Source organism: Lissotriton vulgaris, chromosome 2_1 (assembly GCF_964263255.1).
Source record: "Lissotriton vulgaris chromosome 2_1, aLisVul1.2, whole genome shotgun sequence".
NCBI lineage: Eukaryota > Metazoa > Chordata > Amphibia > Caudata > Salamandridae > Lissotriton > Lissotriton vulgaris.
In genome coordinates this window covers 1,467,458,352-1,467,482,724 of record NC_141687.1, presented here as the reverse complement: position 1 = coordinate 1,467,482,724, position 24,373 = coordinate 1,467,458,352, and the positions used below count along the sequence as shown (strand labels likewise).

The window sequence follows — 24,373 nt, the reverse complement described above, 5'->3', positions numbered from 1 at the left end:
CTTGTCTCTCTTTCTTAACGTTATTTATTTCAACTATTTAAAAACTGTGCTTTCAGCTTTGGCTGCCTGAAAGTGCTGTAAAGAAATTGGTGACAAAAAGGTTGTACTGATAAAGTACGTGTTTCCGCTTGAAAATAACTTGCTGCTATGAAATGAGCGCCTTTAAGAGCAAAGCTCCCAGGGAATGTAAAGGCCTCCTTTCCTATCTTTTGTTAGTAATATTAATAGGATAAAAACAAACACAAATCAATCAATTAGCATTTGTATAGCGCAGCACTGTCATCACTAGGGGTATCTGGGCGCTATGTGTTGGTCAAAAAGCCAGGTCTTCTTTATTTAATTTTTATTGATTTTGTCAATCATAACCCATACAAAAGTACATCACATTGCTCTTACTGTACTCAGGGCGGTTACACAAAATATTGTTTCTTATACAGCATAGAATATTCATGAGGGGGTCAGGAACTGGCCGAAAGATCAAACGTTGGGTAAGCCATCAGGTGAATTTTCACATTGATTTGTCAGCAAATATGCACTAAAGGGGGCCCAAATGTCCTTCGGTCTGGACGGTCCTGGGAGCCCCTCCACATACTGGTTAACTGATCCCTACACAATGTGATATCCACTAACGAGTGCTGCAATTTGGGGACACCTCTGCCCTCGCAGTTTAGACCACTTTCCTCTTTGCTAGCAAAAGTGCACCTGCCAGTCCTGTGGTTTTAAGTGTCCAATAAGTCCCAACTGACACAATAGCAGGTGCCACCCACCGCTACCAGGATCGTGCCCAAAACTTTTTCACAATACCACGCCAGGTGTGTGAGCATCGCCTACAGCGGCCAACTCTCTCAAACCAGATCTGTGCAGATGCTTGGTCATATAGGACAGCACAGCTGTATATATTTAATATGGATAATATGTAAATCACAGTTAGCTGTTAAATCTCTTGTTAAAGCGCAGCAGTGTTCCCAGTTCTCTCCTGCTCTTGAAGGCCGTGTCTGCCTACATTGCGTTATATCATTGTGTTTGAGTTTTAATTTTCTTTTTAAGTCTGCTTCCTGCGAATGGGTGACTCCGGTGTCTGGAGCTTGAAACTGAAAGTGCAATCACACGCGTGCGCACTAAACCGGCAGAAGAGTAGGGAGCTTAAAAATACATGCGGCCAAGACATGGACCATAGTGCGGCTGCGCAGTATTAGGCGCATGCGTAGAAACGCGGGGGGTGTAAAGACAGATGGGGTGGGTCTATTGATAGTACACCGGAATCTCCGTCTCTTTCATTCGCCGACGTGCAGATAGTAAGCAGCGTCTTAACTAGAATGGTGAAAGAGTGTCTCACACAGTGCGCATATGCACTCAGAGAGTGTCCTAGCGTGAAAGAGCGTCTCACACAGTGCGCATATGCACTCAGAGAGTGTCCTAGCTTGAAAGAGCGTCTCACACAGTGCGCATATGCACTCAGAGAGTGTCCTAGCGTGAAAGAGTGTCTCACACAGTGCGCATATGCACTCAGAGAGTGTCCTAGCGTGAAAGAGCGTCTCACACAGTGCGCATATGCACTCAGAGAGAGTGTCAGAGTGAAAGGAGCGTCTCACACAGTGCGCATGTGCACTCAAAGAGTGTCTTTGCGTTCTAGAAAGGGGGAGTTGCGCGCATGGATGTGCAGTTTATTCCAACGGAGCATGCGTAGAGCTGTTTTTATTTTTGTGTACCGAGTATGATCGAACTAGTGAACTCTAATTTCTGAGAAGTTTGCCCTTTATGCCCATTCTCGTTTAATTTCGGAGAACTAGAGAGGGTGGACTGATTTACCCTGTAACCTCTAAACAGATAGGATTTATATTGAAGAGTTTCCTGTTTGTTTTGGTTGGTCATCGGGAGCGAGACGGCTGTTTCACAATGGAATCGAGGACAGATTCAGGCGAGGTGAGTAATTATTTTCGAAGCTGTTGCGACATCTTTCCAACCTGCAGCTCCGTTTTTTAGGGGTACGTTTCTTTCTTTTAGAAACCTCGCTAATTTTGTAGCGCACCATCGCTTCTACCCCCAAATAGGGCTCATTAAACATTTATTCGGTTTCGACTGCATGGGCTGCGAAAGTTGAAGGGTTTATTTTGTGTATGATGAACAAGGCGGTAAGCAAGATATTAGATGTGTGATACATAATTTTGCGCATATTACATCACTCCGAATCATGGTGTTTCTCTGCCTCTTTAATAGCCACCCAAGAAGCTGACCCACCCTTGTGAACCTGCGCTGAACCTAGGTTTAAAGGCCCGGATTTCTTTGTTTCTCATATGCCAGTCAGGTTTGTTTTACTTCAACCACCTACACAGTCAAGTTTTTGTTGGTTTTAAACCTCGAGTTAAGGCGCCAAAGGCCCCAATCACAAAAATCTTATTTAATGTGAGGGAGCCTAACGGATTTGCCAGGTATGGTTCAAAACCTACACACCCACTTACAGTTATCAGCCTTGGAAAATCCAGTGGCTCTTGGGAGGTTAGCTTGGAGCAAAAACAAAAAATTACCATACATGTATCATCGACATTTAGAGTTTTAAAAGGAGTCAATAATGGGAGTTTAGGAAGGTTTCAACACCTTTTTATTTATTTTGAGAGATTAATGTGATCTGATCATCTTCATTCATTTCACAGAAATCCCAATAAAAGATTGATTAGTGGCAACATAAATCTATGAAGAGTGTTCCATAAGGAAGAATAGACAAACTAGCTTAAACACCTAACCCAAGGTAGAACCCCTGAAGAGTCCTTTATGGAAAAGAGCAAGAGTGAGACAAACTTCCCATGAAGGGTATTTCTGGAAACTCAGCTGACTTCCCTACAGCCGCAGTAGCAACCATCTGCAATAAAAAGATCTCTGGTGTAGCATCAATCAAATACAGGCCAATAGAATAGTAGAAGGTAAGTCACCTTAGCAGTAGCTGTTGGTAACAAGCAAATAATCAACTCTCCTTAAAGAAGACTCTCTGGATAAAATCTGCACTAGGTCAAGGTCGGGATCTTCATCCGCATCAGTATTCCATTCAGAATCACCTTAAGCATCAATATATATTTATTTACTGTATTTATAAAGTGCACCACTTATCTCCTTGGGGATGTCACAGTGGAAACCTGCTATCTTATCCATGGAGAGAATCGTATTTCGAGCCAAAGTCATATATTATCACAATCAGGGCAGATCATTGGATGGTGTTGTCAATCTTCCCATGCATCTTCCGATGCTGACAGTTAACATTCACAATTGTATAGGCATTTACAATGTTGGAAGACATTGTAACATGGGGAAAGTTCTCATGAGAACCTTCTTACCTAAGCTAAAGGATGCGCTATGAGCTCAAATACAATGGCATTTCAGAGATGTAGAGGCGATTTATTAAAAATATTCGGATGTAGTGTGCATAAAATATCGAAATCATTATTTATTATAATTCACAACAAGTCTCATTGTATTTGAATAAATGGTCTAACGTGGAGTGATGAGCTAAATGAACACAAGGTTAAATCAGCGTGTTGCTAGTATTAGACCGAATATATACCAAACAAATGCCTATGAAACCGTGAGCAAAAGTCAAGAGAAAAAAATGGCTTTTGGGCCTTAACTAAAGGAGCACAATCAAGAAAGACTGATTAGTGCAAATGTTTTTTACCATGCATTAGTTTATAAACATTCTGCATGCAATCTTAACTCTATATGTGATTGATATATTTTGCAGCATCTGCAAAGTTCTTATACATTTCATATGATGTATACTTCTCATCTACGTGTTGTTTTTCTAAGTTAAAACATTTCTACAGCAGTTTAAATTCCTTCTTGAAGTGAAATTGTATTATAGTTAACAAGTTGACATTTTATTCAGAGCTAATTTCTCATAAATGAAAGGGGTGTTTACTAGATGAGTAAGTTCCAAGTGCTCTAATTGCATCTAGCTTTTGGGGCAACTTTTCAGGAAAGAGGGTTTTGAATGGTGCTCTGGAAGAACTAAATCAGAAGAACAGTGGAAGGTCTGAGGTATCTTCAGCGTAAACTCCAGACTTTGGCATAATACTTCCTTGTCCATGCGAAAACTTTAAAAAATGCTCGGATGGAGCTCAACTCCCAATCCTTTGTCTTGAAGAATTTGCCACAGGAATACAATTTTGTGGGTCAAGAACTTAAGGGCCACCTTATTCAGTGGCTCAACAGGCTCACCCCGTTGAGCCTGCAAAACCCATGAAGAGACTGGTGAGTTAATCATTGGTCTTTTTCAAAAGAAGGGCCGTAGTAGACTTGAAACTAAAGGCACCAACAGTACCAACTGAAAGTTCCCGTATATCTTTATTGTGGCCCACTGGGATCTTTGAAGACCACTAATCCCATAATAAAGCCATCCTTCAGAAAATCAAATGCTGAAGAGAGATTTCCTGGCACTGGTTTTGTACACCTCTCTGGACACCATTTCTCAAAATGTGCCCAATGACAGGAGTAAGGCTTCAGTGTTGATTGGCGGCATGATTGTTGAATAAGGCTGGCTACCACTGCTGAGCACTCCAACACCTGGAGATCACCCTCTTAATCGTAAAACTCCCAACTCAAGACACACTGAGGTTGACTGGGAAAATGGAGTTTCTCTCTGAGGATATGTGAACGGAGGAATCACCCAAACCTTTCACCACTGCTATTTGAGGGAGAAGGGGGCATCAAGGATGGCAACAGCACTCTAGAACCACAAACATCACCTCCACCTGATCCTCCCGAACCTTGCTGAAGACTTTCAGATTGAGAGGTATAGAAGGAACGGCATACATCATAACTATTGGTCACTGGAATGTCAATATGCCCATCGTCCATGCTCCTGGACAAGGGATCAGAGGACAGAACTTGGGCAACAGTGCATTTTCGTTGGACGCCAAGATATCAGACTCTGGCTCCCCAAAGAGCTGAACTATTTGTTCAAATATTCTCTGGAACAGCAACATCATGCCTGAGGAGGAAAGCACTCTGCTGAGATGATCTGCAGGCTCTTTCTCATTCCGAGGAATATAGGCTGCTGACAGAGAGGAGATAGGTTTGTGGACAGAGACCAATCTCTAGGGCCAGTGCTGCTAAACTCAACACTCACAATCCTCTCTGATGCTTCATGAAGGGTAGGACCAATTTGTTGTCTGTCCTCACCTGCTGACCTTTCAGAACCAGGACAAAATGTTGTAGCACTGCTTGCACTGCCTTCAATTGCCTCCAGTTCCACCACGTGCCTCGAGAACAGTGGTCTCCAACCTTTTCTGTAATAAGAGCCACTTAAGTTCAATGACAGTCATCCTGAGCGAGTAATATTAGCAATGCAATAGTGACAACATAAAACATGATTTAATTAGTGCCCACAATTTGAAAGATTTGCAGCAGTGATCATCTCACTTCATCAGACACAGTTATCAGTAATAATGCAGCATCGGTATTGTCAGTGTGGAATGCCTCCATGTGAATAATATGTAACAGCCATAGCTTCAATGCCCCTGGCACCACAGTAAATCTATTAGAAGTAAGTTTCCCTAACACTACATGAATTTTCACTCAAATATGAGCTTTATTTATATTTTGCTAATTCAGTCATTTTGTTCTAAACAGCCTGACTTCTGAAAATACATGGAGTTTTGTCTCCAATACACAATACAATTCATCCAAGCAAAGCTTCTAATTTAATACTCTAGGCTTCACACACGAGAGCTACTCGTAAGTGGCTCGAGTTCTAGCTGTAGTGCACGAGGTACTCTGAGAAATGTGCACCAGAACCTTCTACTTTAAAGCTGACACCATGTATAATAAATAGTGGATCCTCAGACCCAACTCCTCAGTACACCTCTGGACCTGTGGAAGACTCAGAAGGACTGCTGTGCAAGAAGGACTTCTACTCTGCTGCCCTGCTGCCTGAGGGAAGGACTAGACCTGCGTCTTGAACCCAGGACCAACAGTTTGACTCCAAGGGCTAGTTGACTGGCCTTCTGATCAGGGTTTCAGGGATGGAAAAGGCTCCAGCCACCTTAAACCCAGCACTTGGACCATGTCTGCTGTCAGCACTAGTTCCCAAGTGATGCCACGCCAGTCCTAGATCCGTGGAAGTGGACCTGAAGAAGCTCTGCCATTCCTGCCCGATGCAGTGTGACGTATCTTTTTGAAGACGATGTGGAACCGCCACAGTGCAACGCATCCACAACGCTGAACATCGCATCGCAGCCCGCAGTCTTCTCTGAACATCCGCTACATAATGCATCCTCATTGCAGGTGTTTGCATTTCGATCCCCTAGTCTACAGCATCCTCGAATACCACTCCGCATCGCAGTCCCACAGTTTCTTCGAAACCTACTGGTGTGCGACGCATCTTCGACGCAGGACTTTGCATTGCAAACCCCTCATCAATGGCATTCTGGACAACTACGCAGGGTTCCGAAACCGCAACCACACAGGTCCTTAGAACCCCTGCTATGTGATGTAACCTTGACGCAGGATACCACAACTCTGTGCAAGCGACGATTTAAGATACTCTTGCTTAGCAGTCCTAAATTGGTCCCTGTATCCGACCCTTGCTCCATCACAATCAGTCTGAACTTGTGACTTTATCACGGTCCAGCACAACCAGAACCATAGTTAGCGTTTTTGTTTCTTAGCACTATTTTTATCTAAAACTTTGAAATTGAATATATCTTCGGTTCTACTGATTGGCTTTGTGTCGTTTAATAATTTATTACGGTTAACTCCATTTTGAGGTCTCGGCTAGATCTGAAAGAGACTTGTTGTGTTTAATCTGAGGACTTCAGCCCGCCTATAGGCTTACATCGTTGGCCTCATATCTTTTGCCTCCTTTTTGTCCATGGCATGCATGCATCATGCATCCTCTTGTGTTTAGACCTCCCCCAGATCATGGATCAAGTACTTGTATCTATCCACTGCGCACCTTTTAGGAGCTACTTTTTCTTGGTGCTTGAGCACTCCATATAAGCGCTGGTGTTTTAAAAACCCTGTCTCCTCCCACATGGGCTTCATTTTTTATTTAGTTTTCCTTAGCAACTGTCATTTTACAATCAATTATACTCTGTGAATTGATGACATACGCTGAGCAGAGGAGCCATTATGTACCAAGGGGGATTTTACAGAGCCCTCCCTCGCTGTTTCAATGTCCCCTCCTCCCAGCCTGTCTTGTAGTTAATGTCTGTGACTTGCAGTTCTAAAAGTAATCAAGTAGCTGTTTAGAAAAGAGGGCTCAAGCACATGTACTCTTCAGTCATCCATCTTTTTCAATTACATTCCGGTTAAGAGGATAAATGAAAAATAGACATGCTGAATAAATTAATAGGTGTCTGCAATTTAATTACCAGTGTAGATATGGTTAATCGGTTCAGAGGTCTGGCGGGTGACTTCTTGATACTGACATCTCTCCATGAGCACAGAAAAAAAAGAGGCTGCTATCACTGTGGTTAACCTCTGCCTCTCATTAGGGGTCACTGGATGTCGATAAATCTATTTGACCAGTGACAGGCAAGGACTTGAGGCAGTACCCGATAACACAAAGGTTGTTCGATTTAAAAACTTCGAGACGGGGGAGTGGCCAAGATGGCGAACTGAACAGACGTGGCTGGCAGAGGCTCCCTGCACGACCCTTCACCCGTGGTCCCATTGTACACAAAGCCCCCGTTTTCACGTAGGAAATTAAGGCACTCTACGTGGGGAAACCTCTGCGACAGAAAACGAGAGGTTGTGCGAGCTCGCTGGCCCGTACGCCGCTCGCGGGCGGCACTGTGGACAACTCAGCGCTGCCGAGAAGATGGCGCCTGGGTTGTGATCACCGGCAAATGAGGCTGACGACCGGTGTGACTTGAGAACCGGCTGGGAGGAGCCCGCTCCCCGAGAGACCCCCGCACTGCGACGGTGAAGCAAAGCGAGTGCCGTCAGTGGTAAGAGAAAGGCGAGCTGCTTAAACCGTTCGATGGGAACGCGGGCGGCAGCGTGCCCCTTCGCACGGCGCTGCCTGAAAATTGAGGCCCTGGATTGCGGCCTAGCAGCAGGAGTAATGGACTGGGGAGCTGCCGAAGCGGGGTGGAGTTAGCGGCAGCACCCCACTGAGGCTCATTGCTGCGGGGTGGACAGCAACGGGGAGGCAAGAGTGGCGCAGTGACCCCCAGCTCAAAGCATTTCAGGAGGCGAGTGGTCCACCTATTGAGGCCGGAAGAGTGAGTGTGGCCCCTCAGCCGGGTTGCGGCCGCTAGGAACCAGCTTCACCGCGCTGCCTGGAAATCGAGGCCCTGGCTTCTGGCCTACCCGCATGGTCGCCGGACGGTGGAACACGCACCCCGGGAGACCCCTGCAACGTGAAGGCAAAGGCGAAGAACAGTGAGTGATATCGGCGACGGGGTGGTGCATGCAGCTTGCCTGCGGTGGGGGCCTTCTTTACAGCGCTGCCTGGACACTGAGGCCTTGAAGTACGTGAAGTACGGCCTAGCTGCAGGATCACCAGCTAGAGGAGCGGCCAGAGCGGGGTGAATCAGCTGCGCTACCCCACCATTGCTGCACGGCGTGAGCAGCGTGGGGGTGAGAGGCACGCAGAGACCCCCAGACCAGAGTGGTACGGCAAGCTGGTGTCCCATGCAACGGGGCCAGATTGGAGAGCGCGGCCCGAGGCCTGGCCATCCCCGCTCAGGGCCCCGATGGCACACATCAGCGGGACAACCGGGCGCCCAACTGGAGCAAGACAGAGGGGTTCAGCCCCCGATGGCCCCGGTTAATGGGGGCCCACAAGGACCGAGTTGTGGTGGAGGGAGATAACAGACCAGAGTTGGGGGGGCCCAGAGTGGTGGCGCGTGTAGGCCCCTGCCCACGGCTCACAGAAGCTTTGAGGACTTAAGCGCCCTGACCATGTGAGCAGAGGAGACAGCGAGGGTGCGTTGCTGGAGCCCAGAGGGACAGCAGCAAACAGGCTGGGCGGAAGGGTGCGCACCTACGTCAAGGGCCGTTGAGGCAACTCAGCAGAAGTGACATAGTGGGCCGAGGCAAGCTAGGGTCTGCTGTGTCGGCCCCGCACAGGCTAAAAGTGGGGCCTGGTCCCGCGTGGGGAGCGACGTCACAGGGGACACAAGAGCGGCAACAGGGGACGGAGCATGGCCGGCACGAGGAAGAAGGGGGAGCGCACACTCACTGAGATGCTCAGTAAAGGCCCGCCAAAGGGGGGCAGAGGGCCTTCCTCCCCAGTAGCGGCGAAGCAACACAATGAAACATACGATGGGGAGGTGCCTATCACAAAATCTTTTCTGGAGACTTTGTTCAACTCCCAATGCGAAGACTTCCACACGCTAAAGCAGAAGGTAGCTGGGGAGGTCTGGGAGATACGCCGTAAAGTAGACAGCCTAGGTAAGAGAGCGGCAACCATTGAAGAAGCGGACCAAACCAGAAGCGAGGAGGTTGAACAGCTCCAACAGGAACTCATCCGACTTAAGGATCAGCAAGTCGATCTGCAGGCACACGCGGAGGATTTAGAAAACAGATCCAGATGTAACAACATTAGGGTCCGAGGCGTCTCCTTCAAGGAGGAAGGAGCGAATATCACTGGATATCTGCAGGGCTTGTTTCGTGATATTCTAGGGGAAGCTGCGGACTTCGACATTCGAATTGACAGAGCACACAGGGTGGGGTTGGCGCACCCCGATATTCTGGCCTATTTACCAGACTTTCTGCTAATAGAAAGGATCCTTCGGGAAGCACAACAGAAGCAACCTCTTCAATATCAGGGCCAGCCGGTGGTCTTATACCAAGACCTGTCAGCCATCACGCTTCAAAAAAGGAAGGCATTCAAAGTCGCCACTGACTTCTTACGCGACAAAGGGATCCCATACTCATGGGGACATCCCTTTCGTCTGATATTCAAATGGAATGGCACCCTGCACCAGCTGCGATCACTTCAGGACACATGTGCCCTGTGGGCATTGAGCAGACAGAGGGGCCCACGTCACCAAAGCCATCCCAGCATTCTACTAGGGGAGGTTGGCAAAGGGTCAATCGCAGACGTTCTCCGACAATGGATCGGAAGCCAGACTCGCGCACCTTATCACAGGAGAGGGCTCTAGCCACCCAGGAAGTTTCCAGGGATACTTTGCCGATGGATTAATTTGTTTAGGAGAGGGGGACTCTTTAGCACTTCTACAGTGCAGGATCCGGGGGAAGGCGGGCGGGGGGGCGAAGAGGTCGCCTCGGTTGCTCGCTCTACCAGGTAAATTCACCACAGGCCTGTGATGCTGACTACCTGGCCTAGGACTATGTTCACATGTTGGGGCATTGGTGTTGGGGTTAGGGAGCTTAGGGAGGGTGGAGGGTTGGGGTACAGGAGTTCAGGCCAGAGAGGGGGGGGGGGGGAAGGGGCTGAGGGGTCGAAAGTTAGTTCTGTTGGGGAAGGGAGAGGGGATTGGTGGAGGGGGAGGGTTGGAAGGGATGGGAGAGTTCCGGTGTGTCGCACTTCAGAGTGGAATCAAGCAAGGCGTCAGGAAGGGTCATTTCCCCTAAACATCTGCGTAGTTCAGAGCGAAAGCAACCATGGTTGACGCTACCCTGAGAGTTCTTACCCTGAACGTGAAAGGGCTTAATAACCTTATAAAGCGGAGGGCCGTCATATCATACTTGGAGAATTCGAGTGCTTCGATTTGCCTGCTACAAGAAACACACCTTCTCTCCAAGGACTGGCATAGAATGCGTTGCAGAGCTATCCCTCATCAATTTTACTCCTCCACTGTGGAGAAGAAGGCCGGGGTCACCATTCTATTTGCCAGACACTTTAAAGGCCAAGTGGGGTAAGGGTCGCTGAAATTAAAGGCAGGCTCCTTGCTTATAATGTACAGGTGGGAGGCAGGTCTTTGGTTATCGGGTCAGTATACGCTCCAAACTCCAGGTAGGAGGCTTTCCTTACCGGGGCCCTATCCGATGTCCTTGCTTCTCAATCACAATATACCCTGGTGGGCGGTGATCTTATCTTAATCTTGTGATGGACCAGTACAGAGATAGATTGGTCCGCCGCTATGGCGCCACTGGAGCGATTTCTCTAGCGGGTAGGCAGTGGTTGGACAACAGGGACCTTTCAGACTTATGGCAGGAGGCGCACCCCTATGCTACTGGGTACACATTCTACTCTCACGTGCACCACACTTACGCTAGGCTGGATCACTTTCTGGGGTCCCCTGATCTTGCCGACATAGTGACAGACACGGCTGCACTATCTGACCACAGCGTGGTCACACTTATGATGACGGTCCCTCACGTGAAACCACACAGGGGCCGATGGCGCTTACGAGAGGCCCTGCTACAATGCAAAGGGGTCACGCAGCAATTACACATACGCATCACGGAATACCTTAAACTTAACGACATCGCAGATGTACCAGTGACGGCGGTGTGGGGGGCACTCAGGGCGGTGGTGCGAGGAGAGCTCATAGCAATAGCAGCAGCCGAGGCCCAAGAACGCAAGTACAGAAGGAAGTCACTCTCGGAGTCAGTGTCGGAACTAGAAAGGGTACACAGCCGCACCGGGGCCCCTTGGACCTGGCGACAGCTAAAGGCAGCCAGAGCACAGCTTGCGGGCCTTGATCTAGATCGCGCGGAATATGCAGCCCAGCGCTTACGACACACATATTATGTGGGAGATGATAAAACCGGGGGCCTGTTAGCGAGCAAGCTCAGAGCCCGGGTACACTGGTCTAGGATTTCCGATATTCAGGGCCAGGGCGGGCAAACGCTTCAAGAGGACAATAAAATAGAGGAAGCCTTTCGGGCATTCTATGCCTCGCTCTACACTGCGGATCCATCTCTAGACTCGAAGGGGGGAAGCTTACCTCAACGAGGCAGTGGTCACAGCACTTAATATGGCAGGTGCGACTTCCTTGGACACCCCAATACGAACGGAGGATGTGGTCTTCGATAGCGCACCTCAAGCATCTGAAAGCCCCAGGGTCAGACTGGTTCTCTGCCGGCTTTTACAAGGCTTTCTACCCGCTGTTGGCGCCACTCCTCACCAGGCTATTTAATTCCTTTCAAGGGCTGGGCTCAATCCCTCCCGACATGCTCGCTGCAGATATCATAGTATTGCTCAAACCTGGCAAAGACGCCCCACAATGCGCCGCCTACAGGCCCATATCCTTGCTCAATTTGGATTTTAAACTCTTCACAGGGATTCTGGCGGCTAGGCTGGGGCAGTTCCTACTGGGCATCCTAGAGCCCGACCAATTGGGTTTCATCCCCGAAAGGCAGTGCAGTGACAATACCAAGCGTCTTTTACATGTCATCGATGGAGCTCACATCCACAACTCCGACGCTGATCTCCTCTCTGTTGACTCTGAGAAAGCGTTCGACAGGGTGGACTGGGGCTTCTTGGACAAGACTCTGGCGCGCTTCGGTATCTGGGAGCACTTCCGGGCATGGGTCGCCAGTTGCTACGACACACCCCAGGCAGCGATCCGCATTAATGGCATTGGATCACAACCCTTTGATATCCGGCGGGGCACCAGGCAAGGGTGCCCACTTTCGCTCTTACTGTTTGTGCTCTACATAGAGCCATTCGCCAAAAGAAAAAAAGACAACCCGGATATAACTGGTATCACCTTCGGAGGTGAGCCACATACCATCAGGCTATATGCCGATGACATTTTGGCGGCTTTAGACAACCCCACATGGTGTGTGCCAGCTTTCCTGGCTGAAACGGAGGCCTTCGGGAAGGTCTCAGGGTTCAAAATGAACATAAGGAAGTCCATGATCCTCCCACTGGGACGTAACACCCGTAAGTCTGCTGGCGGCCTCAGGACATTTGGGGGACTGTCCTCGCACACGTCGCTTCTGTATTTGGGTGTCACCCTGACACCAAGCACAACGTAGACAGTCGATCAGAATTACGCGGTTTTGTTTGCCCAAATTCAGGGAGACCTGAAGAGATGGCGGCAACAACTACTCCCTTGCTGGGGCGGGTTGCGGCGGTTAAAATGACCCTGCAACCCAAGGTCCTGTTTGTGTTCCAAACCATCCTGGTGACTCCACCGATAGGAATGCTAAAGAAACGACAAGACGCGATACAGCAGTTTGTATGGGCCGGGAAGCACCCGCGGATCTGTAGAGACCTGGCTCGACGCGCTCCATTGGAGGGGGGTTTGGGAATCCCTGACCTTTTGAGGTACTTCCAGGCATCGCAGCTCTGCTATCTCCTGGATTGAAACCGCCCAGAGTCAGAAAAGAGGTGGCTTTTCCAGGACAGAGCGATGGCCCAAATATCGCTCTGGAAGGTCCCCTTTTTGAAGCATTCAGGTAGACCGGCATACCTTAAGAAGTCGCCCATCACCCGCTCGATACTCAAAGTGTGGGATTAATATTATTATTATTATATTTCTTATATAGCGCCAGAATCGACCCCTGAAGGGGTATCTCCGCGCTTGCCTTGGGAACCCGTCCTGGTTTTTCCCTGTGAGATAGCCCCTACAGGGCATCCCCAAGGTGAAAGCCAGGCATCCCGCCACGGGGGGGCCGTTGTGGAGATTAAGCAAGCTTAATGCCCAGAGTTGCAGAGTGTGAACCCATGATTAGGTCAGGCACCGAAGCGAGAATTATCGAGTCCAAGGACATTTGTGCTCAAGACCCTGCCGCGTCGGGAATTGAACCCTGGTCCCGGGTCTGACCTCTGCTTCAGGGTCTGCCTGCTCTAACCAGTGAGCCACACTTCTACACTGGATGCGGTGGCAGTCAGCAGGAACCACTTTCCCCTCGCCTATTACGCCGCTTTTCGACAACCCTGCTTTCCCCATGGGGATGGAGCCACAGGCATACGGCCAGTGGAGAAACTCAGATTGCAGGTGCGCGGGACACATGTTCGACTTAGATGGCTTTATCTAGCTTGACGCCCTAATGGAGATGTATACTCTAACGGCACCGTGGCGGTACCAATATTTCCAGATTAGACATTGGCTGACGCAAGTGGACACACAGCCTTTAGTGGGCCGGCGTCTCACGACCTTTGAGAAATGGCTCATCACGAAAACAACTGACAGACAAGCGATCACGGACCTCTATAAAATGATCAGCCCACCCCCACCCCTATCGCGCTCTGCTGGTCAAAAACAATGGGAATCTGAGCTCGGGAGAACCTTTACAGACAAAGAGCGGCACGATATATATCATAGGGCCCACCATACTGCCAGGAACACGGCAAGTAGAGAGTCTGCTGTTAAGATTGCGTATTAGTGGTACTTGGCGCCGGCTCGGCTGCATAAGGGTTATCCGAACTACAGCCCCACATGCTGGAGGGGGTGTGGCAAGATAGGGACCCTCACTCACCTGCTGTGGGAATGCGAGGAGGAGACAGACTACTGGAAGGTAGGTCTAGAGCAGCGGTCTTCAATCTGTGGTCCGCGACCCCTAGGGGGGTCATGGAGTCCTGGGAAGGAGGTCGCAGATTCTACAGAGTGCAGTTCCTGGCATTGGGCTGATCGAGGGTGCTCACGGCGGAGGCCTAATTCACACCGAGGGGGGGGGGGGGAAATCAACGCCTCATTAACAAGTAAAAGGTCTTCTAAAGACCTGTCAAGTACTTGGGTGTGACTGTGTGTGTGTCCCTGAAGCTGTAACAGCCGGGCTCACATACACGAGCTGGGGAGGGGGGGACTGGGGGAGTGGCTGTAATGTAGCCCTTTGAGTTCAATGGATGTTGCGCACCTGGAGCTGTGGGTCCCGTGACACGTCTCCCGTCCCCAGCAGGGAGGCACAGAGATGCCCTCCCATGAGCGGGAAAGAAGAAGGAAGACGACGCAGAGAGATACTGACACCCCCCCCCCCATATGAGAGGCACAGAAAAGGTGGGTGGATGAATGATGGGTGGATGGATGGATGAAAGGCTGAAGGATGGATGGATGTGTGAAAAGGTGGGTTGATGAATGATTAGTGGATGGATGAATGAAAGGGTGGATGGATGGATGAATGATGGATGTATGGATGGAAGGATGAAAGGGTGGATGGATGAAGGATAGATTGGTGAAGGATAGATGTATGGATGGAAGAATGAAAGGGTGGACGGATGAAGGATGGATGGATGAAAGGGTGGATGGATGGATGAATGATGGATGGATGGATGTGTAAAAAGATGGGTGGATGAATGAAGGATAAATGGATGGATGAAAGGGTGGATGGATGAATGATGGATGTATGGATGGAGGGGTGGATGGATGAAGGATAGATTGGTGAAGGATAGATGTATGGATGGAAAAATGAAAGGGTGGATGGATGAAGGATGGATGGATGAAAGGGTGGATGGATGGATGAATGAAGTAGTGCGCTATATAAATGCCTATACACATACACATACACATACACATGGATGGATGTGTAAAAAGATGGGTGGATGAATGATGGGTGAATGGATGGATGAAAGGGTGGATGGATGAATGATGGATGTATGGATGGAAGGATGAAAGGGTGGATGGATGAAGGATGTATGTATGTATGGATGGGAGGATGAAAGGGTGGATGGATGAAGGATGGATGTATGGATGGATAAAAGGTTGCATGGATGAATGATGCATGGATGGATGTGTGAAAAGGTGGGGGATGAATGATGGGTGGATGGATGAAAGGGTGGGTGGATGGATAGATGGATGAAAGGGTGGATGGATGAAGGATGGATGTATGGATGGGAGGATAAAAGGGTGGATGGATGGATGAAGGATGGATGTATGGATGGGAGGATGAAAGGGTGGATGGATGAAGGATGGATGTATGGATGGGAGGATGAAAGGGTGGATGGATGTATGAATGGATAAAAGGTTGCATGGATGAATGATGGATGGATGTGTGAAAAGGTGGGTGGATGAATGATGGGTGGATGGAAGGAAGGGTGGATGGGTAAAGGATGGGTGAATGGATGGATGATGGATGTATGTATGGATGGATGGATGTGTGAAAAGGTGGGTGGATGAATGATGAGTGGATGGATGAATGAAAGGGTGGATGGATGAATGATGGATGTATGGATGGAAGGATGAAAAGGTGGATGGATGAAGGATAGATTGGTGAAGGATCGATGTATGGATGGAAGAATGAAAGGGTGGATGGATGAACGATGGATGGATGATGTGTAAAATATGGGTGGATGAATGATGGGTGAATGGATGGATTAAAGGGTGGATGGATGAATGATGGATGTATGGATGGAAGGATGAAAGGGTGGATGGATGATGGATAGATTGGTGAAGGATAGATGTATGGATGGAAGGATGAAAGGGTGGATGGATGGATGGATGAAAGGGTGGATGGATGAAGGATGTATGTATGGATAGGAAGATGAAAGGGTGGATGGATGTATGAATGGATAAAAGGTTGCATGGATGTATGAATGGATAAAAGGTTGCATGGATGGATGTGTGAAAAGGTGGGTGGATGAATGATGGGTGGATGGGTAAAGAATGGATGTATGGATAGAAGGATGAAAGGGTGGATGGATGAAGGATGGATGTATGGATGGAAGGATGAAAGGGTGGATGGATGGATGTGTGAAAGTGTGGGTGGATGAATGATGGAGGGATGTGATGAGGTCTAACAGGCGCATTTATGGTTGTCAAAAGTTGATGATGAGGAGTACCAGTTTCTAGAAACTTTTGTGGGAAGGGGGTCCTTACGCCTAAAAAGGTTTTACAAGGGGGTCTCGGCATCAAAAAGTTTGAAGACCTCTGTTCTAGAGGATGTCAACACACACTTTGATACGGAGATTCCCCGCTTCCCCGACTACACGCTACTAGGTCTCCCAAATGCCCTTACATTTCCACTAAACTCGATTAGAGGGAAACAAATGGGGTTAGCAGTGGGGGCGGCGGTGCAACATATTTTCTCGCTTTGGGGCACCACGAGAAGACCTACGCACACAGACTGGCTACTTAGACTCTGGTATATGTTGGGTATGGAGCGGATTCAGACAACTCTCACGCAGGCCACAGACTCATTTAAAACCATCTGGCAATCCTTCCTTACTTTGCTAGCCGGAGAATTTAACAAACTTACTTGCCCCGAGATACCTTAGATTGCTACTGCTCACTGACGCATCTTCCAGGGGAGCCACTTCCACCTGATAGGGACAACGCCGGCAAGCTATCCGTGTGACACCACGGGGCAAAGAAGCGACACACCGGAGGGGGGGGGGATGAGGAGGGGGGAGTTGGAGGTCGAGGGAGGTGGGCGGGAGGTTATGTTATTTGGTGCTTAGGTGCGTAGATTGTTGAAGATTACCAACAACATTACAGTGCGTTTACCATTGCACAGAGGCAGCACGCTGATTCCCGTCCTTCTAGTGACCACTCTTCCAATTATCCACACTCGTATTTATCCTTTCGGCACCCCTTCAGGCAGAGTTTATTCCTCCTGATACGCATACTGTCCCTCCCCACCCCCTTGTCTTGATAAAGACCCGCCGCTATCACCGATTGGGGCGCAGCAGGTTTGAAACGTCGACGCTCACCTGTGGTCCAGATACTCCAGGAGCAACTTTATGAACACTATGACTCCTTAGTTGTGAAAAAGTCTCTGGCCAACATAACCCCTGTATATAATTGTATATATATGTTACTTGATTTCACGGTACATTGCTCCATGCACTGAGCATTCGTCACTAATTGTCACATATTTTTCATTATTGTTTGACGGTCTTTCCTTTTGAATCTAATGTTATCATTCAATTCGGATGTAACATGAATGAATTCTTATATAATATATATAAAACAATCGCATGAAATTAATTTCTTGATAAAGATTGCTTGAGTATTTATTTCCTCAGCGCATGCGTATTTCAGATAATCTCTCTTTTTAGAAAAAAGTTCTTTCTAATTGTTTGAGTTGCACTTGGTGGCTTTTCAAAGTAATTTGTCTTACCCAACAGAACCACGTTTATATTTTACCAACAACATGCTCTCCTGGACACATTATGCCATCCCGCAGCCTGCGCCGATACACATTTGTTGCTCGGAGGAGGTAAAGCAATTGATCTTGGGAGTTTGCTCGGGGACCGTGTTCATTGTATTGTAATATGCTTGATGCACCTGAAAATTAATAAAACAAATTTAAGCAAAAAACTTCAAGACGAGTAAAGAATATGAAACCCACAATTAACTGACTCAGTCTTAAAAAAATCATAAAACTTTTAATAGACCTATAGGTTTAGTGACTTAAATAATCTACTCCTAAATAAAATGCTCTTGACCCATAAACTGGTTCCAAAGTATGTGATCCGGGGCAAATATTTTAATTCACTAAGCCTTCATTTTCTTCTTTATCACCTATGAGAGCACCATAAAATATGCACGTTCGGCATCACTACTATACAAAAAATTCTTTTGTTTGGTTTATTAGACAAAATCTTTGCTTCATATTCAAGACAAATCTATCCACATATAGGATGCACATGACTGCCGACTTGCCTCTTAGTTCATTAACTGCATTTTCATCAATAATTGTTCTCAAATCTTGTTTAAAAACTTTAATAAATGCATACCTGAAGCATGAGGTGGAACCACACTTATTTGCAGTCAGCAGATTTCCCATTAAAATGACTACAACATTTCTCACTGATGTGGTTTTGCTAATAAAACTATTTAGTGTACAGTGTTTGAAAATTGAGTTTCTACTAATATTGGTCATTTGTATGTGGCCAAGTAAAGTGTTCTGATTTGATTTGCTCCTACTTAAATCTTTTTTGATTCACACTTCTGAATTACAAAAGAATGTTCTTTCATAATTCCTGTTATATTTTTAAATACTTTTACCTATCATTTACAAGCTGTGTAAATGTTGCGTGTTAGAAAAAAACCTGACACCTTACAGCCTTTTGTTTCACAGTGATTGTCAAATAGCTCACTTGTCAAAAACCTCCAGGATAAAACGGGAAACAATTTGTTTTACATTTTATTGACATTAGACCCTTGTCCTTGAACAGACAACAAATACATCTAGGTAAAAACAAGATTTAAAGGTGTCTTTATTGCTCATTCACTTTCTGAATGAACAGAACACCTGTTCCTTTCAGCTTAAGTTCACTCACCAGACCGGGCGAGTAGGTTTTAAAAAAACCTTGACCTGATAAAACCTTCTCGCCCACTCGCTATGGTGAGTACGATTTTGTTGAGGCCTGAGACGCGCCATATATATATATATATATTTTCTTTTTAAACAGATTTTATTTGTCACGGTTCACATATACTGCATAGCTCCGCAACCCGGAGACTGCTGCACACATCAATAATACAACAATTATGTCGTTGACTTTTATAACGTAACAAACCCACCCCCTCCCGCCCCCGATTGCATTCACGCCACAAAGAAGGAAGGATTACATCTCCAGAACAACTCACTGAGACCAATATATATTTAATTTTTGATGAGTTCCTCATCATCCAATAAAAAAAATGGGCGCATCTATTTTTACAACGGTCTGAAAGTTGGTGAATAAAGTTGATTTTGCATTTTATTATAGGAGTTTAACACTTCCAGCGTTAAGAAACAGGCAATCAAAATAACATCCTTCATATTTGCTAGCCATGCTTTCTAACACGGAATGCGCTCTGTTGAAAACTCTTAGTTATAATTGCGTCATGGAATTCATATTTTATCCATTGAATGCCTCACTACGTTTTCTCTGTAGGACTCACTAGATGAATATGACCTAATCGTCCACTTGGTAAGCTAAACTCTGCATTATAAATACATGATGTCCAGCATCCATTTTTGTTTAAAATGCTTGTATTTATTTGAATTTCAACAAATTCCAAACTGAAGCCTATGTTGCCAGTAAATAAGTACAGCAGAAACCTTTTGTAACTGGCTTACTTGAATTTACACTGGTAAATAAATCAGATTGCTTTAAGTTAGGGTGGGGCAAATTTGAAGTAGTTTCTCAGAATCTAATTTCGACAAAAAAAAGTATTATTGGTACATTCACAGTCTTTAACCCCTTCCATGCTGGTGACGAACCCCAGCCGTCATGCACTACGGTGCTCGTGTGCTGATGACGGCTGGGGTTCGTCATGGCCCGCCCGTGTTCGTCCGGCGGCCGCACACGGGAAAAATCGCGGCCGCACGGAAGGGGTTAAAAAAAACTGCCTATATGAAATACAGCCCTACTTGGTACATGTTAGGTAGCCTTCTGTAAGGCTGAATTGAACTACAGCTCCTTATTGCACATGCCTACGTCCTGCTTAGCTTTGAAGCACACAACATATTTTGTGCCAGTTGGCACTGCCAAACCAAAGACTAAGGTTCTGGGCTACAAAAGAAAAAGGCAAGATATAGTAGGGGGCATTGGTCTGGTTGTCGATCACAGTGACCTGTGAGGCGGACTACTCCTGGTCTGGAGGAGATAAGAGGGTATTCAAGAATTGATTGCAATGTTGTTTCTTCCCACTTATTATTTTGACTCCACATAATTATTCCTTCCTCCTTTTTTCCATTTTTAGCTACCTTTTTTCGACCCGGGTCTTTGAGTTTTCAGGATTTTTCTTAATTTTCAGATCCCGCTTCCAACATTTCTTCCCCCGTAGATTCAATACTTATGTTTTTCACACTCCATCAAGTACCATCTGCTCTTTCTGAAGTCTGCCTTGTGTGTTCCTATAATATCTTCATCAATCAAATTATCCTCCATGGTTTTGATTCAGTTTGTCAGGTGTTTATATTGTTCTTTGTAAGAGATATCTTTCTCAGTTTTTGGTGATCTTTGTAGTGTCTGGTTACTATCTTGTTAAGTGGCACTATATAAAAAAATAAAGCAAATACATAAAACAAATAAGTCCTAAATAGTATACAGTCCTCTACTTCCGGATAAGCTGCACCTCACCACACTAGTGCAAATATAATGGTTTTTTATCAGCCAGCCTTTGCACTTAAAGGATTTGAGACTAGAACTTTTACAAACGTGTGTAATTTCGGTTTGAGCAACCATCTGAAGTTCTGATTCAGAGTTTTTTTTTTGAGCCATGGTCCCGTTTGAGTTATTCTGTTTAACATTAAGGATTTGCACATACCGACAAAAACATGTGAACCTTCGTTGGAACAGCGCACCAAAATGTGAACTTCCTCAGTAAAAGAGAAAATATGAACACATGATTAGAGAACATGAACTTCATTTTGTGAAGAGAAAAAAAATCAAGTTCAATATAAAAATGTCTACAGCAGACTTCTATAGTGGGTAACTCGTGAGCTACTGGTAACTCTGCAGCTAACTGTAAGTAACTCTCCTGCGTGCATCCCAGCCTCCTGGCTGAATTAATGTATGTATACAAAATATATCTACACCTACTCGTACTAGTCTGGCTGTCCCTTGAGCCCTGTTGTGGTTGAGTAGCCTGATTGAGTTGCTTGGGACGATTATGGGGAAAAGAAAGCCCATGGAGTGCACTAAAAGAAAAGAAATTAAATAAAACTCGGAATTCTGCAGGGAATAACTTTGTAACAGACAACCTACTGTCAAAATGTGAGCAGATTTTAGTTCCCTCTCGACAGCTTCTTTCATGGACGTTCACATAGAAGGTTCTACCCCCTAAGACTGCCCTGCATAACCAGAGGACAATTCCCGGGGTGTTTACTAGATCAGGCAAACCAGGTCAGGAATCCACTGGTAGCCCCAGAGTAGATCTACCTTTATCATGCCCTTCTGGATCCCCAACTAAATATCCATTATATGAACCCCCCCTCCCCTCCCCCCCCCCCCGCAGCAGTCTGTTTGCATCTCTGAGTGAGGCATCAGACGAGTAAACTTCCATCCACACCCCACAATCCCCTACTGTGCATCTACCAAATAAATCATCCCAGGCCAGTGAACCTATGATATTTGTATCGCCTGGTACGATATGTTAGGCTCCTGGCTTACTTCCTCAAGAACTCTGTAGTAATCAGGAGACCACACTGGAGTGATGATGTCCAACGTAGGTTTATTCAGGAATTAAGTGAGCAGGTAAACAAGCCCAGGTATAAGACATTGGAAACCCCATCGGAGCAGCTTGGTAGCTGCTCAGCCCCATCCATCAACTGTCATCTTTCATTCAGTCACCCAAGCATTATACTCATAGCCCGCTCACCAAACATTCCATTCAGAACACTCACACAAGTTGAGCAGCCAGGGACAGGGAAACAGGGGAGAGGCAGTCCATAACGAACGTCAAGATACTACAAACTCCTATTTATTAGCTCAAATTGGTCCTTTGCTGGCCCGCCTTGATCGGTTGGAGGGAAAACTGGTGACTGTGAAAGCCCCCCTTGTCTCTGCTGAAAAAAAAGGGGCCGTCAATTACCTTAGGGCTCCATCCTCACCAGGCACCCTCCCTTGCAGTAATGAGTGATGTAATCCTTCTGTCAAACTCATTTACCTCCTGTATTAGAGATTACTGGTAGCAGAGAATAACGGGGAACCTTAGGGGCCAGGGTAGAGTCACCAACATGGCCCAGCATCCAGGTAAAAGTGGGAACTTACTCCATCTATCCACCATGGTAGCTCCCTTCTGAGTGCACACCATATTTAATTGTCCTCTGCAAAGTCCCTGAACTACCTCCTAACACTAGCAAAAGATCTGTGCCATTGAGGAACAAGTCAGCACATTGGCTACAAACTAATACGAGGTGGCCCTGCAATTTGACCTAAGAGATTCTTTCAGTCAGACGTTCACCATGGCTGGGCATCCATCCTAAAGCTTATCGGTGGGATTGTATGCTCGTGAATTTTAAGTCCCTTCCAATTGGAGAATCTTTAGACGGTTGAATTTGTTGACACCCTCATCAAGCCGTGTTAAACAATTCCCTTGGGGTACTTCTACAGGCCTCTCTCTCCTTTGCTCCCCCCAAGAGTTGAGTCGAGATTAGACATTAGGTATGGTCACTCCAGCACCATAACTGCCATTTCTTATGAGAAAAATCCTCCTGTAACTGTCTCATCTCTTGATGCCCAGGACTGACGGCTATAGGATCAAGTATTTGGTGAATCTAATCCCGCTGTAATAAAAATCTCCATTGGGACCCTGTTGTCACAACCTCTAGCTATGTAGCCAACTGGGCCACTCTTAAGGTCACCAATTGTCACTGCTCCTTACCTTTCCCCTCTATTGCCCAGAAGCCTGTTTTGTCTGAAACTCTTTCACTTGTGAACATTCATGCATGTACTTGTATCTTTCCAAGTCCGCTAATTGATACTCTTTCTGGAGGTCCTCAAAATACATTATAGCCAGACCCCTCCATATATCTCCTGAGTGGACTATATCGAGCAGGTTCCATTTGTTAAAACCCTGCAAGTTGCCCACCTCCTCTAGCAAGTCGCTGTCCCATAATGGGGTTCGCTTCGTCAACCTGTTTTAATCCACCTGAGGAACCTGTTCACCTTCTTCCATGCTTCTAGAACTGTCTTTGTGTGTAGAGGCATGCACTTCCCAGCCTTCCCTCTATACAGTGGGTTTGGACATTCTCACAGCCCCATCGCCAGGTGGTCTACCCTGAATGCTGGGTTGTTCCTATCTGTGAAAACCCAATCATTCATTGTAATTAACTGTGATGCCCAATAATATTTCTTAAGGTCTGGTACAGCAAGGCCACCCTCATACACTCCTTTCTGGAGTTTGAAAAGTGCTAGTCTAGCCCCACCTCCGTCCCACAGCAATTTCCGCAATTCGCTGTCCACTTCTCTAAAAAACCTGTCTGACACCACATACGGGGTGTTTTGGTGAACATATAACATCCGTGGTAGTGCCATCATCTTGAATAGCACTGCTCGCCCAATCAGGGAGATCGGTAGCGTGCTTCAGTGAGCAACATCCCTGCATAAACGCTCCAGCTGCTGCATCAGGTTTCCTTACATAAAATCTGCTTCTGCTTTAGCTATGTTGATATTTAAGTATTTGAAACCGTCCTTAAAGTGGAGCTGCGTCCCTGCAGGGAGAGCGGGCACCGGCCCATCTGTGAGTTGAACACCAGGGATTTATCCCAATAAACGTAGTACCCTTAATACCCCCCAAATAGTGTAGCAGCTGGCTGATGGTAAACCAAGGCCTCGTTGCATACAGTAGGACTTCATCCGCATACAAATATATTCGCTCTTTCCACAGTCCTCACCCTGCGATCCCAGACACCATCGGACCCCCCCACCCCCCTCGCCCAAACCCACAGCGTTAGTGGTTCCAACGACAGTGCAAATAGCATGGCAGACAGCGGGCATCCTTGTCTCGTCCCCTCGTGTAAGGTGAAAGAGCAGGAGGCAGAACCATTCACCTGTACCCTTGCCAGTGGGTTCCTATACAACAACTTGATCCAGGATTGAAACTTAGGTCCAAATCCAAATCTGTCCAAAAGTGCGTAGGTA

General features: G+C 46.8%; 1 protein-coding gene across 2 annotated transcripts in view; it reads left to right on the top strand.

Annotated features, from left to right (window-relative positions):
- Positions 1 to 1,703: 1,703 nt before the first annotated feature.
- The window catches only part of LOC147732762 (uncharacterized), a 485,555-nt gene continuing 462,885 nt past the window's right edge, over positions 1,704 to 24,373 (top strand). The window contains exon 1 of one of the 2 annotated variants that reach the window (XM_086957327.1): positions 1,704 to 1,923. In XM_086957327.1, coding sequence (XP_086813453.1) covers positions 1,897 to 1,923 — 27 coding nt within the window. In that variant the 5' untranslated portion in view covers positions 1,704 to 1,896. The remainder of the gene's footprint in view (positions 1,924 to 24,373) is intronic. The other variant, XM_086957326.1, reaches the window with a different exon arrangement.